General features: G+C 64.8%; 4 protein-coding genes across 7 annotated transcripts; 3 read left to right on the top strand and 1 right to left on the bottom strand.

Moving 5' to 3' along the window:
* Nucleotides 1–946: 946 nt before the first annotated feature.
* Nucleotides 947–4,638, top strand: NOP53 (NOP53 ribosome biogenesis factor). Its single transcript, XM_080361685.1, has 13 exons — nt 947–1,175; nt 1,280–1,344; nt 1,464–1,548; nt 1,617–1,822; nt 1,905–1,975; nt 2,080–2,175; nt 2,270–2,374; nt 2,491–2,652; nt 3,579–3,754; nt 3,828–3,894; nt 4,214–4,290; nt 4,393–4,449; nt 4,524–4,638. Exons 1-13 carry the CDS (start codon nt 979–981, stop codon nt 4,528–4,530), a joined length of 1,371 nt encoding a protein of 456 aa, XP_080217811.1. The 5' UTR covers nt 947–978; the 3' UTR covers nt 4,531–4,638.
* A 289-nt stretch (nt 4,639–4,927) lies between these two features.
* LOC308051317 (gap junction delta-2 protein-like) lies at nt 4,928–10,560 on the bottom strand. Its single transcript, XM_080361686.1, has 3 exons — nt 10,421–10,560; nt 9,862–9,939; nt 4,928–5,905 (listed from the first exon to the last, which is right to left on the bottom strand). Exon 3 carries the CDS (start codon nt 5,821–5,823, stop codon nt 5,086–5,088), a length of 738 nt encoding a protein of 245 aa, XP_080217812.1. The 5' UTR covers nt 5,824–5,905; nt 9,862–9,939; nt 10,421–10,560; the 3' UTR covers nt 4,928–5,085.
* SELENOW (selenoprotein W) lies at nt 8,718–10,114 on the top strand. Of its 2 annotated transcripts, none has more exons than XM_080361694.1 (5): nt 8,718–8,786; nt 9,143–9,167; nt 9,264–9,314; nt 9,398–9,472; nt 9,564–10,114. In XM_080361694.1, exons 1-5 carry the CDS (start codon nt 8,752–8,754, stop codon nt 9,654–9,656), a joined length of 279 nt encoding a protein of 92 aa, XP_080217820.1. In that variant the 5' UTR covers nt 8,718–8,751; the 3' UTR covers nt 9,657–10,114. The 2 variants fall into 2 exon arrangements, with proteins under 2 accessions (XP_080217820.1, XP_080217819.1); XM_080361693.1 differs by having other exon boundaries at nt 9,264–9,317.
* Nucleotides 10,561–10,706: 146 nt separating the features above from the next.
* On the top strand, nt 10,707–12,424 carry LOC308051318 (histone H3.3A). 3 transcript variants are annotated; one of them, XM_080361688.1, is made up of 4 exons: nt 10,707–10,835; nt 11,382–11,525; nt 11,609–11,762; nt 11,842–12,424. In XM_080361688.1, the coding sequence occupies exons 2-4, from the start codon at nt 11,398–11,400 to the stop codon at nt 11,968–11,970; spliced, it is 411 nt and encodes a 136-aa protein (XP_080217814.1). In that variant the 5' UTR covers nt 10,707–10,835; nt 11,382–11,397; the 3' UTR covers nt 11,971–12,424. The 3 variants fall into 3 exon arrangements, with proteins under 3 accessions (XP_080217814.1, XP_080217815.1, XP_080217813.1); XM_080361689.1 differs by lacking the exon at nt 10,707–10,835 and adding an exon at nt 11,146–11,204; XM_080361687.1 differs by lacking the exon at nt 10,707–10,835 and having other exon boundaries at nt 11,158–11,525.
* The last annotated feature ends 2,830 nt before the right edge of the window (nt 12,425–15,254 follow it).

The following is a 15,254-nucleotide window of genomic DNA, read 5'->3' as shown; positions in this document are numbered from 1 at the left end:
CGAGCAGAGACACCCCCGGGACCCCCATTGAGCAGAGACACCCCCGGGACCCCCCATTGAGCAGAGACACCCCACCCGGGACCCCCCATCGAGCAGGGAACCCCCAGATAGAGACAACCCACCCGGGACCCCCCATCGAGCAGAGACAACCCTGGGACCCCCATTGAACAGAGACACCCCCCGGGACCCCCCATCGAGCAGGGAACCCCCAAGCAGAAACACCCCCCGGGGACCCCCTATTGAGCAGAGACACCCCCCGGACCCCCCATCGAGCAGAGAACCCCAAAGCAGAAACTACCCCCTCGGGACCCCCAATTGAGCAGAGACACCCCCGGGACCCCCCATTGAGCAGAGACACCCCCGGGACCCCCCATCGAGCAGGAAACCCCAAAGCAGAAACAACCCACCCGGGACCCCCCGATCGAGCAGAGACACCCCCGGGACCCCCATTGAACAGAGACACCCCCGGGACCCCCCATCGAGCAGGGAACCCCCAGGCAGATACATTCCCCCCCCCGCACAAGGGGGGTTCCCCACCCCAATAAAGGACGATGCGGCTGATGGAGACACCGTGGTTGTGGCGTTTGGGAACTGGGGGGGGGGGGTTGAAAGGGGTGGGGGGGGGGGGGGCAAAGGGGGTGAGTGTGCAAGGCGGGGGGGCGGGGTGGGTGTGCAAGACACCCCCCCCCCCCCCCCCCGCTGGGCAGCGCCCTTCCCAAGATGGCGGTTGCACCTTTACCTACATGGCTGCCTCGCCCTTCCCAAGATGGCGGCCCCGCCTTTCCCTCGATAGCGGCTCCGCCCTTCCCAAGATGGCGGCTCCGCCCTTCCCAAGATGGCGGCTCCGCCCTTCCCAAAGTGGCGGCTCCGCCCTTCCCAAAAAGGCGGCTCCACCTTCCCCGCCCTCCCCAAGATGGCGCCCGGAAGCGGTGTCGCCGCACTTCCGGCCTGCCCCGCAGCGTGGCCTTCCCTTTCAGCATGGCGGCGGCCGCAGGCTCCCCGTCGTTCCTGGGCCTGTGCCCCGGCTCCCGCGATCCCGCCGCCGCCCGCCGCCGCTCCCGCGGGCCCCGCCACCGCAAGAAGGGCTGGAAGCGCTGGGCCGGCCCCGAGGCGCGACTGGGCCGCGAAATCGGCGACTTCCTAGAGGACGTGGCGCTGCAGCAGCGGGCGACGGGGTGAGGGGGCGCGGCGGGGCCTGGGGGGGACCCCATTGGGTTTTTAGGGGGGGGATAAACCTCGGGGCCCCCCCGGAGGGTGACGCCGCGGGGTTTGTCCGCAGGGGGCTGATCGCGGAGCAGCCGGACGAGGGGCTGTTCTTCCTGGACACGGGCGACGCCGACAAGGGTGAGCGGGTCAATTTTGGGGGGGGGGGGGCACACAGGAGGGACCCCCGGGGGGGCACCACCCCCCCCCCCCCCTTTCCCTCAGCGTTTGGGGGTGACGTGTCCCCCCCCCCCCGGCAGACCGGCGGCTGAACAAGGGGAGGGAGAAGCCGCTGCACGTAGACCTGGTGCTGCAGCCCGACTCCAAGGTGCCGCCCCCCAAAAAGTGAGTATGGGGGGGGGGGGACACACACACATGGGGGTGACATTTTGGGGGGGCTGACCCCCCCGCAGCATTCTGGCCCACCAGGTCCCCAACGGGCGCAAGGAGCGGCGGCGGCGCGAGTTTTGGGAGAAACGAGCCGAAAAGGGGGTTCTGCCCCGCGCCGAGCGGCGCCTGCGCGCGCGGCTGCAACGGGGGGCGCCCCCCCCGCAGAAAACACCCGAGAAGGGCCGCTCGGACCCCCAAAGAGGCTTCTACGACATCTGGGCTGCTGATAGTAAGTTAGGGGGTTTCGGGGGGGGGGGGGGTTGGGGGGGTCAGTGTTGCCCCCCGCCGCGGTGACGCCGGTGTCCCCGCAGACCCCCTGGAGCGGGCGCTGGCGGGGCAGGACGGCTGGTTCCTGCAGCAAACCAAGAAGCAGAGGGTGAAGGTGAGGATTTGGGGGGGGGGGGTGGTCCTGCGTGACCCCCCCTGGTCCTGCGTGACCCCCCCTGGCCCTGCGTGACCCCCCCATCTCGTGTGACCCCCCCGCAGCGTCCCGCCAGGCTGGCGACGAAGCCGTCGCAGGTCCCCGCCGTGGAGGTCATCGCCGCCGGCGGCTCCTACAACCCCACCTTTGAGGACCACCAGGTTTCTTTTGGGGGGGTGTGAGTGTGGGGTGACCCCCCCCCACCACCCCGTGCCCGATTTGGGGGTGATGGGGTGTGCGTGTCCCCCCCCCCAGGCGCTGCTGCTGCGGGCGCACGAGGTGGAGGTGAGGAAGAAGAGGGCGGAGGACAAGGTGGAGCGGCAGCTGCGGATCCCGGCCGGCGCGCAGCTCCCCACCGCGGTGAGACCCCCCACAGAACCCACAGCGCTGCTCGGGGGGGGTCCCAAAGTGGGGTGGGCACAGGAGGGAGTCCCTTCCCCAATTGGGGCGCTGACCCCCTCTCCTCACCCCCCCAGGAGACAGTTTTCCAGGAGCAGTGCGAGGGGCTGCTGGAGGAGTCGGGGGACGAGGGGGACGCGGTGCCAGCGGCAGAGCCGCAGGACGCGCCGGTGACGGCGCCGCGGCGGGAGAAGAAGACGGAGCAGCAGCGGCGGCGGGAAAAGGAAGCGCGAGCTCTGGTGAGGGGGCGCTGCCGATGCTGTGCCGATGCTGTGCCAATGCTGTGCCGGTGCTGTGCCGGTGCCGTGCCGGTGCCGTGCCGGTGCCGTGCCGGCGCCGTGCCGGCCCTGATGCGGTGTGCTGGTGCCATGCCGGCCCTGACGTGGCATGCCGGTGCTGTACCGGGCCCTGGCATGGTGTGCCGGTGCCGTGCCAGTGCCTTGCCACCCCTGACGTGGTGTGCCAGTGCCTTGCCAGCCCTGATATGCTGTGCCGGTGCTGTGCCGGTGCCGTGCCGGTGCCTTGCCGGCCCTGACACAGCGTGCAGGTGCCATGCCGGTGCCGTGCCAGCCCTGGCCCAGTGTGCCGGTGCCGTGCCAGCCCTGACACAGTGTGCCGGTGCCGTGCCGGTGCTGTACCGGGCCCTGACGTGGTGTGCCGGTGCCTTGCCAGCCCTGACCTGGTGTGCTGGTGCCATGCTGACCCTGGCCCAGTGTGCCGGTGCCGTGCCGGTGCCGTGCCGGCCCTGACACAGTGTGCAGGTGCCATGCCGGTGCCGTGCCAGCCCTGACGTGGTGTGCCGGTGCCGTGCCAGCCCTGACACGGTGTGCCGGTGCTATGCCGGTGCCATGCCAGCCCTGGCCCAGTGTGCCAGTGCCGTGCCGGTGCTGTACCGGGCCCTGACGTGGTGTGCCGGTGCCTTGCCAGCCCTGACATGGTGTGCTGGTGCTGTGCCGGTGCCGTGCCAGCCCTGACACAGTGTGCCGGTGCCGTGCCGGTGCTTTGCCACCCCTGACCTGGTGTGCCGGTGCCATGCCAGCCCTGACACAGTGTTCCGGTGCCGTGCCGGTGCTTTGCCACCCCTGACCTGGTGTGCCGGTGCCATGCCGGCCCTGGCCCAGTGTGCCGGTGCCGTGCCGGCCCTGACGCGGCGTTTCCCGCGCAGGAGGCCCAGCAGCGGCGGGAGAAGGCGGCGCGGTGCCGGCGGCAGCAGCTGTTCCGCCTGCGCTCACTGCGGCAGCAGCTGCGGCGCTGGGACGAGGAGCTGCTGCGGCGCCGGCAGTTGCGCTTGGCCAAGCGCCGCGCCAAGGACGCGCTGCCCCGGCGCCTGGGACCCCTCAAGTGAGTTTTAGGGGTTTGGGGGGGGGCTGCAGGGTCCTCCCCCCGACCCCCTTTGAGCCCCTGAACCCCCCAGGTACGAGGAGCCCATCCTGGAGGTGCAGCTGAGCGACGAGTTGGCTGAGTCCCTGCGTACCCTCAAGGTGGGACACTGTTTTTGGGGGATCCTCATGCTTTTGGGGGGGTCCCCACCCTTTTGGGGGGGGGGTCCTCGCCCTGGGAGGGGCTGGCACCCCATGATGAGACCCATCCTTGCGCTAGGAGGATTCACAGCCCCCCCGGGCTGGGAATGTGAAGGTTTTTGGGGTCCCGGGGCCTCGCCGTGTAGGCGGGGGTCTGGGTGCTGAGGGTGCTTTGTGGGGGGGTGCTGGGTGAAACTGCCCCCCAAATTTGGTTGAGGGGTGGGGGAGTGTACCCCCCCACCCCCTAAATGTCTCCTCTTTGGTGTCCCCCCCATTTCAGCCCGAGGGCAGCGTCCTGCGCGACCGCTTCAAGAGTCTGCAGAAGAGGAGCCTGATTGAGCCGCGGGAGAGGGCCAAGTGAGGGGGGGTTTTGGGGGTCCGGGGGGGGTTTAGGGATCCGGGGAGGGGGTAGTTTGGGGGGGCTGGATTTTTGACCCCCTCCCTCCCATCTCTCGCCAGGTTCAAGAGGAGATATCGCCAGAAATACGTGGAGAAAAGAGCCTTCCGGGAAGTGACGTGAGTGGGGGGCACTGTGGGGATGGGCCCCCCCCACCAGGGTGCCCCCCCCGACCGACCGCTCTCCCTTGCAGGTTGTAACGGCGGATCCTGCCCCCCCCCAGCGCCACAGCCCAATAAAACCATTTGCACCCGCGCCACCTCCTTCAGTTCTGTACTGGGGGGGCTGGGGCGGGGATGCTGTCGTGCGTCCCCCCCCCGGGGGGGCCATGACAGATGGCACCAGGCTCAGCCCCTTTCCCTTCTTTAGAGCTATTACAGAGCGGATTAGAGGCTGCAAATCCAGGGGGGGGGCCCCCACTACACTCGGCGGGGGGGGCGGATTGCCAGGAAGACCCCCAAACCCACCACGTAGAGCTCAGCACTCAACCCTCCAACCCGTTTATTTACATCTCGGGGGGGCTCTGCCCCCCCACAACCCCTCTGACAAATAAATAACCCCCACACATGCTGTGCTCCCCCCCCGGCAGGGTCGTGGGCCCCCCCACTCCCCGCTTGCACCATGATGAGGTCGATCGACGCCGAAACTCGGCGTCAGCCCTTGCGGCGAATCGGGGTGGCGGGGATGCACCCCGGGGATTTTGGGGAGGTGGGGGGCAGCACCGTTGCCCCCCCACGCTTTCGGGGGGGCGGGTCTCAGACGTAAGCAGACTCGCTGGACTGCGTCCGGCCCAGCGCCGGGGGGGGGACGGGGGGAGAAAGGTCCTTTTTACGCACCTCCACCAGCGACTTGCGCCGCGCCTGCACCCCGCGCACCGCGGCCTTGACCTTGCGCCAGCCCAGGTGGTTGAGCTCGGCCAGGTTGAGCAAGACGCAAACGCCGCTGACGGCGAACATGAACACCAGAAAAACCGTCTTCTCGGTGGGGCGCGACACGTAACACTCCACCTCCTTGACGCAGGGGTAGCGGTCGCACTCAAAAATAGCCGGGACGTTGAAGCCGTAGAGGAAATACTGCCCGGCCAGGAAACCGATCTCCAGAGCATTCCGGAAAACCACCTGGATGACGTAGAAGCGGGAGATCCCCTCTTGGCGCTTGGCTTTGGAGCTGCGGGGGGCGCGCGGGAGGGGCCCGGGCAGCTCCTTGGCCTCCAGGCAGTCGGGTTCCTCCTTGCAGCCCCCGTCGGGGCCGGGCGCCAGCGCCCCGTTGATGGGTTTGGCTCTCTTGGCGTCGCGGTCCAGCAGCGGGTAGAGGAAGGAGTAGCGGCGCTCGCGCTGCTTGGCCGACTGGTGCACCGAGTAGGTGATGAAGCAGAGGCTGGGGGTGCAGACCAGGATGATCTGGAAGACCCAGTAGCGGATGTGGGAGATGGGGAAGGCTTTGTCGTAGCAGGCCTGGTTGCAGCCCGGCTGCAGCGTGTTGCACATGAACATGGTCTGCTCGTCCTCGTACACCGTCTCGCCCACGATGGCCACGATGAGGATGCGGAAGATCACAACCACCGTCAGCAGGATCCTGGGAGGGAGGAGCTGTGGGCATGCGGGTCCTACCTGCACCCAGGCATGTCGCTTGGACGTGGATAAGTGGGTCCTTCTTGGGCCCAGATGTGTGGGTTGAACTCGGAGACCTGGGTCCTACCTGGACCCAGACAGGTGGGTTAGACCTGGTCCTACCTAGACCCGGACATGCAGGTTCTACCTGGACCCACACAGGTGGCTTAGACCTGGACCTACCTAGACCTGGACATGCAGGTTCTACCTGGACCCAGACACATGGGTTGGACGTTGAGATGTGGGTCCTACCTGAACCCAGACACATGGGTTGGACATGGAGATGTGGGTCCTTCTGGGGCCCAGATGTGTGGGTTGAACTCGGAGACCTAGGTCCTACCTGGACACGTGGGTTAGACCTGGACCTACCTAGACCTGGACATGTAGGTCCTACCTGAATCCAGACAGGTGGGTTAGACCTGGTCCTACCTAGAAACAGACATGCAGGTTCTACCTGGACCCAGACAGGTGGGTTAGACCTGGTCCTACCTGGACCCAGACAGGTGGGTTAGACCTGGACCTACCTAGACCCAGACATGCAGGTCCTACCTGGACCCAGACACATGTTGGACATGGATATGTGGGTCCTCCTTGGACCCAGATGTGTGGGTTGAACATTGAGACCTGGGTCCTACCTGGACCCAGACATGTGGGTTAGACCTGGACCGACCTGGACAGGTGGTTGGACCTGGATACATCTAACCCAGAGATGTGGGTCCTACCTGGACACGTGGGGTGGGCCTGGCCCCCCAGGTGCTTCCCAGGCCCCATGTCCCCATGTGCCACTGCCCCTGACCTTGACCTGTCCCCATGGCCACGGGTACCCGTTGATGCTCATCCCCTAGTGCCATGGCTGCAGGTTTGGGGTACATGGGGTGCAGGTTTGGGGTACATGGGGTGCAGGTTTGGGGACACAGCTGAAGGTTTTGAGGGACAAGCGGTGCAAGTTTGGGGACACAGGATGCAGGTTTGGGGACACGGGATGCAGGTTTGGGGACACAGGATGCAGGTTTGGGGACACTGGGTGCAGGTTTGTGGGACATGGGGTGCAGGTTGGGGGGACATAGCTGCATGTTTTGGGGGACATGGGGTGCAGGTGTGGGGGATGGGGGTGCAGGTTTGGGGACACGGGATGCAGGTTTGGGTACATGGGATGCAGGTTTGGGGCCACAGGATGCAAGTTTGGGGCCACGGGGTGCAGGTTTGGGGGACACTGGGTGCAAGTTTGTGGGACATGGGGTGCAGGTTGGGGGGACATAGCTGCATGTTTTGGGGGACATGGGGTGCAGGTGTGGGGGATGGGGGTGCAGGTTTGGGGACACTGGATGCAGGTTTGGGGGACACTGGGTGCAGGTTTGGGGTACACGGGGTGCAGGTTTGGGGACACAGCTGCATGTGAGGACCGCGCTTGGAACCGCCCCAACCCTGGGCTGTGCCTGTCCCCACGCTGTCCCTTGTCCTGAGTGTCCCCGTTGTCACAGCTGTCACCTACTGCCAGCGGGGAGGTGACGCGGGGAGGGGGGAGGTGACAGCAGGGAGGTGACAGCGGGTCCCTCTGCCACCCCCACACGCGGGCCACCTCCCAGCCTCTTGCCGGGGGGGGGGGCGGGTTGTCCCGCTGTCACCCCGCGGGTGACACGACACCCCTGCCGCCCCCCACGGGCATCTGCTGCCCCCGGGAGGGGCCGGGGGGTGCGGCGGTGACCCAGGGGGCCCGGGGGGCGATGTGGGGGGTCCCGTGGGGGGGGTCCGGTGACCCGTGGGGGGCCCCGGTGTCCCCCCCCCGCCGCGTGGGCTGACCTGCCGATCATGGTGGAGTGCTGCTGCACCGCCGCCTCCAGCAGCCGCTCCAGGATGGTCCATTCGCCCATCGCTCCGGGACCGGGGGGCGCCGGCCCGGGCCCCCCCGCGCCCCGCCGGGCCCCCCCCGCTCAGCGCCGCCGCCCCATCCCCGCCGCAGCCGCCGCTGCCGCCGCCGCCGCGCCCGGGAGCGCCGAGCGCGGCCCCGGCTGAGCGGCCCCGGCTGCGCGCGGCCCCGCGGGAGCGCGCGGGGCGGCGGGAGCGCGCAGGGCCGTCCCGCTAACGGCGGCGCGGGGGGGGCGGCGACGCACGGGTTGTACTGGGAGGGTGCGCTGGTTATACTGGGGGAGGTGCTGGTTATACTGGTGGGGGACACAGTGGTTATTCTCGGGGGGATACACTGGTTATACTGGGGAGGATGCAGTGGTTATATTGGCAGGATGCACTGGTTATACTGGTGAGGGACACACTGGTTATTCTAGGGGGGGAGAAACACTGTTTATTCTGGTGGGGGATACACTGGTTACACTGGGGAGGATGCACTGGTTATACTGTGGGATGCACTGGTTATACTGGGGGGAGGCGCTGGTTATACCGGTGCGATGCACTGGTAAATACTGGGGGATATCCTGGTGGGATGCACTGGTTTTACTGGGAGGAGGCACTGGTTATTCTGGTGGGGGATGCACTGGTTATTCTGGTGGGGGATGCACTGGTTACACTGCGGAGGGGACACACTGGTTATTCGGGGGGGGAATACACTGGTTATACTGGCAGGATGCACTATTCTGGGGGGGAATACACTGGTTATACTGGCAGGATGCACTGGTTATACTGGGAGGGGTGCAAAGGTTACAATGATGCGATGCACTGATTATACTGGCGTGGGTGGGAATAGCGAAGGAATAAGTGGAGTGGGAGGGGCCGGTCCCGGTGTTTTTGGGGGGGCGGTCCTGGTCCCGGTGGTTGCGGGGAGGGGGGCGGGACCGACGCTTCTGCGCAGCCGCCGCCATGGCCGAACGGCTCCGCGTCTCCGTGCTCTACTGGTACCGGAGCGGGGGGGCTTGTGCTCAGGATGGGGGTCCCTGTGCCCTGGGGGGGTCCTTGTGCCTAGGGGGAATTCCCTGTGGCTGGGGGTCCCTGTGCCCTGGGGGTGGGTCCTTGTGCCTAGGGGGAATTCCCTGTGGCTGGGGGTCCCTGTGCTCTGTGGGGGGGGGTCCCTGTGCCCTGGGTGGGGGGGTCCTTGTGCCCTGGCCGGGGTTCCCTGTGCCCTGGCTGGGGTGGTCCCTGTGTGTGGTGGGGTTTCTGGTGCATTGAGGGTGTCCCTGTGCACGGGGGGGTGTGTGTGTCCCCTTTTAAAGGGGTCCCCCTCCCACTGACCTTCTTTCCCTGCCCCCCCCAGTGGAGCCTGAGGCTACAGCCCCAAGGTGAGCCGTGCCCCCGCCACCTTGCTCACACCCCCACAAGGGGTTTCCCCCCCCAAACCAGCACAGGGGTGACCCCCCCCTCAATGTCGCTTTCAGTACCAACAGCTCAAGCAGGAGCTGGAGAGGCGCTTCCCGGGCGCGCTGGAGGTGGTGAGTGGCGGGGAAGGGGGGGAACACATAGCGTGGGGGGGTCACCCAGGACCGAGGTGACCCCCTCAGTGTCCCCACAGAGCGGCCAGGGGACGCGGGAGGTGACAGGATGGTTTGAAGTGACGGTGAGGGGACGCCTGGTCCACTCCAAGAAGGTGGGTGACCCCCTCCCCGGTGCTACAACAGCATCGCGTGTGTCCCCCCCACCACCCCGGCGCCTCAAACGTGGCCGTTCCCCCCCCCCAGAACGGCGACGGCTTCGTCGACACCGACGCCAAGCTCCACAAGATCATGGCGGCCATCAAAACCCAGCTGGCGCAAACCCCGGCGCGACGGTAACGGCACGAAGGTAACGGCACCGCGACGCCGCCTCTGACCCCCCCGCGCCCCCTCCGCACCGCCACAGCGCTCCATGACGGGAACCGCCAAAACGCCCCCGGGCACCGGGCGCTTTCCAGAAGCTTCCGCGCAAGATGCCGGTGCTGGGGGGGGGGCGGCGGGGCCGTGGAGCTCCGTGTGTGTCCCCCCACCCCCCTGCACTAACCGCCTTCTCCGATGCTCCTTTTCATTGCACTGGTTCCATTGGGTTTTTATTCCCCTCGCTCATCTGTTTTCACCAAGCCTGCCGGGTTGAAAAATAAGTGGAAAAAACCTTCAAAACCGGAGAAATTAGACACTAATTTAATTACTTCCCCACCTGCCCAGCAGCAGCTGGACCCCAATTCCCACCCCTCCCTTTCCAGTCGCCTTCTGTAACGTTTTGTGGCCTTTCTGGAATAAAGTTGTGGAAAATGTGAGGTCGGGGTGTTTTTTGGGGGTTTATTGTGGGTGGTTTTAATCTCCCACCTCAGCCCTGGGGCTTGAGAAACTCTGTTCCCTCATTTGGACCTAAAACTAAACCAAAGCGCGGGCGGCGGACGCGTGCCCTCTGCCGACTGCAGCGATTCAGCCCTTCGCCTGTTGTTTTTCCTCATTATGGTGTTTTAAGTTAATACTTTGCACTGTACCAAGGGTGAGAGACAACACCGGGGAGCCCAAGATTAAAGCTTCTCCTCCCCGCCACTTGAGCGTTTTGGGCGCTGAAGGGACTTGTGAAGCGCTACCTGAAGGTGGATTTGAGGGCGGCGAAGCCCGGACGCTCCTTTGGCCTCAGGGGTGACGGTTTTTCTCCGCGGGGCGGGGGTACGGAAAACAGGTTTGGCTTCCAGCGGAGGTTCGCCCCGAAGTGGGGAGCGGCCCTGGGGGGACCCGGGCTCGGAGTTCCCCCTCACACCGGGGCCGGGGCGCGGAGCTCCGCCTCACACCGGCGCCAGGCCCGGCCCCTGGGTGGGGGACAAGATGGCGCCGGCCCCCTCACCTCAGCCGACCTCCCCCCGCGCGGTGCATGACGGGTAAGCAGCCCCCGCCGGGAGCCCGCCATTTTCTGTCAGGAAAGGCGGGAAGGGAGCGAGAGCGAGCGACGAGCGTCGCCGCGGGACCTCGAACGGCTTCAGCGCCGCCGCTAGCCCGGCACGCAAGGTAAGGGCGGCGGGGCCGGTGCCCGGTAACGGCGGCCCGGGGCGGGGGGAGCGGGGAGTGTGCGGGGGGGGGCGGCCGGTGCCGAGGTCGTCTGAGGATACGCTGCTCCCCCCTAGTCCCGCCTTCCGCCTGCGGCAGGCCGTTGGTTGGCTGCGGTGGGCGGCGGCGCTGATTGGCTGGGAGGCTGGGCGGGGATAGGTCGAGGGGCGCGTCCGTCTTCACGGGGAGGGTCCGTAGCCCCGCCCCGCTGTTGGCAGCGTGCGAGCCCATTGGCTGGGCGCCACCGGCCAATCGGCGGAGAGGCGCGTGACGCGGCGCGAAAGGCTTCTGGGAGGTGTAGTCTGAGGAGACGGCGGCGCCGCTGCCCCGGTGAGGCCATGGGGGCTCCCGGCGGCTCCCGGGGCCCGGCCCGCCGGCGGGTCCGCCGCTCCGGCGTCTCCTCCTCAGCCCGCTGCTCCCCCCGAGGCCGCGGGCGCAGCCGGCCGCCCCTCAGCCCCGTTAACGGCCGCTCCCCGGAGCCGACCGCGGCCTTCTCCCCCTGGACAGGCCCTGAGCGTCCGGTATGGCCCGTACCAAGCAGACGGCTCGGAAATCCACCGGCGGGAAAGCGCCGAGGAAGCAACTGGCCACCAAGGCCGCCAGGAAGAGCGCGCCGTCCACGGGGGGCGTGAAGAAGCCGCATCGCTACAGGTACCGGCCCCGTGTCACCTCTGGGGGGCTTGGGGGGGTCTGGGGGTCCCGCTCTGCAGCCGTTAACGCCCCATTCCCCACAGGCCGGGCACGGTGGCGCTGCGGGAGATCCGGCGGTACCAGAAATCCACCGAGCTGCTGATCCGCAAGCTGCCCTTCCAGCGCCTGGTGAGGGAGATCGCCCAGGACTTCAAAACCGACCTGCGCTTCCAGAGCGCGGCCATCGGCGCGCTGCAGGTGAGACCCCCCATCCGAAAACACCCCCGAAACGCGGCGCTTTATCCCCAAAAGCTCAGGGCCCGTCCGTGTCCCGCAGGAGGCCAGCGAGGCGTATCTGGTGGGGCTCTTTGAGGACACCAACCTGTGCGCCATCCACGCCAAGCGCGTCACCATCATGCCCAAGGACATCCAGCTGGCGCGGCGCATCCGCGGCGAGCGGGCGTAGAGCGGCCGGCCGGCGGGAGGGACGCGGGGAATGGGGTTTTTTGGGGGGGGTTGGGGTTTCTCCTGCCGCCGTTCACCACGTCCGAGCAAAAAAAACCACCAAACACGCAAATTCCGAGGGGTTTATGAGACTTTTTCTTTGGATTTGTTCCCCCCCCACTCCCCGATTCCTTTTTGTACACTTTTGGTTTTCTTTTTTCCCCTCTCCAAGCTGCAAAAAAATATATATATATATATATTAAAAAGTGTGTGTATGTCGGGGGGAGCGGGGACAGTTTTTGAAATCCCTGGTTTTCTACACAAACCACCTGTATTTTTTTGGGTATGGAAAGAGGAATTTTGGGGCTTTGGATTCTCATTTTCACACTATCCCCCCACCCTGGCTTTGTTTCCTGTTGGATCTTTGTCCCATCTGCGTTTCTCACCCTGGAATAAAGAAAACCCGTCAGCGTTCATCAGCGTCCCCCTCCTTAATTAACCCCCTTGCACTTTATTATCAATAAACCCCCCGCCTGGACTTTAAAATTGACACTTTGGCTCTTGGGGAGCGGGGGGTTAATTTGGGGTGCAGGGTTGGGGGTTTTCCCCCCTTTTTGGGGTGGTTGGGGGGGGATTTGGGCCGGATTACCCCGAGGCGCTGACGTGATTGTTCCTGACACTCCGGGGTTAAATTTAGAGCCCCCCCCCCCCTTAGCCACCCTAATCGGGATTAGGGACCTGGAGGGGGGGTGGGCACCTGAGGACGGGGTGTCCCCCCCCGCCTCGAAAACGCCGGCAAGACGTGGCGCTGGGGGCCTGAAAAATGGGGGGTTTGGGGGCGTTCAAGAGAGGGAGAGAAAACATACGTCAGGTTTTAAACAGAAATAGGGGTTTTTTAACTTAATATCGAGCTCTATCTCTGTTTTTATAAAATATCCCTGTTTTTATAAAATATCCCTGTTTTTATAAAATATCTCTGGTTTTATAAAATATCTCTGGTTTTATAAAATATCTCTGGTTTTATAAAATATATCTTAATATCTATAAAATATATCTCTGGTTCTATAAAATGTATCGCTGCTTCTATAAAATAAAGGTGTTTATATACATGTAAAATACGTTTTATAGAAACAGAGAGATGTTTTCTAGAAATACGGGTGTTTTCTCAACCTCTGTGTTTTATAACTATGGCTCCATTTTATAGAAATTGGGTGTTTTTATAGAAATCGGGGGGTTTTATAGAAATCGGATATTTTTATAGGAACACGGGTGCGATTTTTATCTGAACACAGAGATTTTACATTTGAATTTTATCGTCAAATGATCATATTAAATGGTTCACCCATCACGTTTTTCTTCCAAAAACAGGGAAATCAGAGCCCCTCCCCCCCCAACACCTCCCCTCAGGCTGGGGGGGGGGGCAGCGGGGACCCCGAAAAAGCCAATTACCGCTAACGAGGGGAACGAGCAGCCGCATTTCGGGGCTACTTTCCCCGCCCCCCCTCTCTTCGTTAGGGTTTAATTAGGGGTTCGGCCTCGCCCCAGGATTAAAACCTGCAAGGTGGGGGTTTGGGGACCCCCCCCGGGGGTGTGTTGGGGGGTGGGGGGTCACATCTGTGCTGCCCCCCCGATATCCCCCCCCCCCCGTGCAGGGATTAGGGTTAATCAGCCCCAAATCCGCATGGCTGAAAAACAAACTAATCAGCCCTGGGGACACGGAGTGGGGGGGGAACGACACAGCATGGGGGGGGAGGGGGGCGGGCAGCAGGAGCTGGGGGGGTCCTGAAGGGTTTGGGGGAGTCTTGAAGGGTTTGGAGGGTCCCACTGGGGTTTTGGGGAGTTCCTGAAGAGTTTGGGGGGTCCTGAAGGGTTTGGGGTGGTCCCACTGGGTTGGATGTCCCATGGGGTGAGGGGGTCGGGTAGGATAAACTGGGGGGTCGTTCCCAGCCCCCCCCAAACTCCACACTCTGCTGACCCCCCCCGCTGTCCCTCCCATGTCCCCTGGGCTCAGACGTGGCAGCTGTCCCCTGGATTAGCCCCACGACGGCAGGGAGGAGTGACATTTTGTCCCTGTCCCCCCTCCCAGGACAACACCCAGGCCTCGCCTACCCCCCCACCCTGTGTCACCTAGGACCCCCCCCCACCCTGTGTCACCTAGGACCCCCCCCCACCCGGGGACACGGGGGGTGACACCGCGGAGGATGAGCGCTAATTGCCGGCAGCGCTGGATTAGCCCGGGCCGGGGCCAATGTCACCCCCCCCGGGGATTAGTGACATCGCGGTGGCGGGTGACATCACGGCGGGGTCCTACTTAAACCTCCCCCCGCCCTGGGGACGCTTCCCCGCTGCCACCGCGGCCACCAGCGCCGTCACCGCCGCCGCACAGGTACGCGCCGCCGCGGGTCCCCGAGGGGGACGGGGACATTTGGGAGGGGGGACGAGCTGATGGTGCTGTCCCCGTCTTGGGCAGGTGTCACCTGGCTTGGGGACAGGCCAGTGGTGCCAGCTTTTGGTGTGGGGATGAGGTGGCCAACCCCGGGGAGGTGTCACCTGGCTTGGGGACAGCTCTGTCCCCAGCTTGGGGACATGGTCACCAGCCCTGGGGTGACCTCCCTTGGATTGTGGAGAAGCCACCAGCTCCATCCCCAGCTTGGGGAGATGGTCACCAGCCCTGGGGTGATGTCCCTTGGGTTGTGGAGAAGCCACCAGCTCTGTCCCCAGCTTGGGGACATGGTCACCAGCCCCGGGGTGACGTCCCTTGGATTGTGGAGAAGCCACCAGCTCCATCCCCAGCTTGGGGAGATGGTCACCAGCCCTGGGGTGATGTCCCTTGGATTGTGGAGAAGCCACCAGCTTCGTCCCCAGCTTGGGGACATGGTCACCAGCCCCGGGGTGATGTCCTTTGGATTGTGGAGAAGCCACCAGCTCCATCCCCAGCTTGGGGAGATGGTCACCAGCCCTGGGGTGATGTCCCTTGGGTTGTGGAGAAGCCACCAGCTCCGTCCCCAGCTTGAGGACATGGTCACCAGCCCCTGGTGACATCCCTTGGGTTGTGGAGAAGCCACCAGCTATGTCCTTGGCTTGAGGACATGGTCACCAGCCCCTGGTGACATCCCTTGGGTTGTGGAGAAGCCACCAGCTTCGTCCCCAGCTTGGGGACATGGTCACCAACCCCAAGGTGATGTCCCTTGGGTTGTGGAGAAGCCACCAGCTTCGTCCCCAGCTTGAGGACATGGTCACCAACCCCAAGGTGATGTCCCTTGGGTTGTGGAGAAGCCACCAGCTCCGTCCCCAGCTTGGGGACAT

This window comes from Nesoenas mayeri (assembly GCF_963082525.1).
Source record: "Nesoenas mayeri genome assembly, chromosome: 37".
In the NCBI taxonomy this organism is placed as follows: domain Eukaryota; kingdom Metazoa; phylum Chordata; class Aves; order Columbiformes; family Columbidae; genus Nesoenas; species Nesoenas mayeri.
This window is presented reverse-complemented; position numbering and strand designations above follow the sequence as displayed.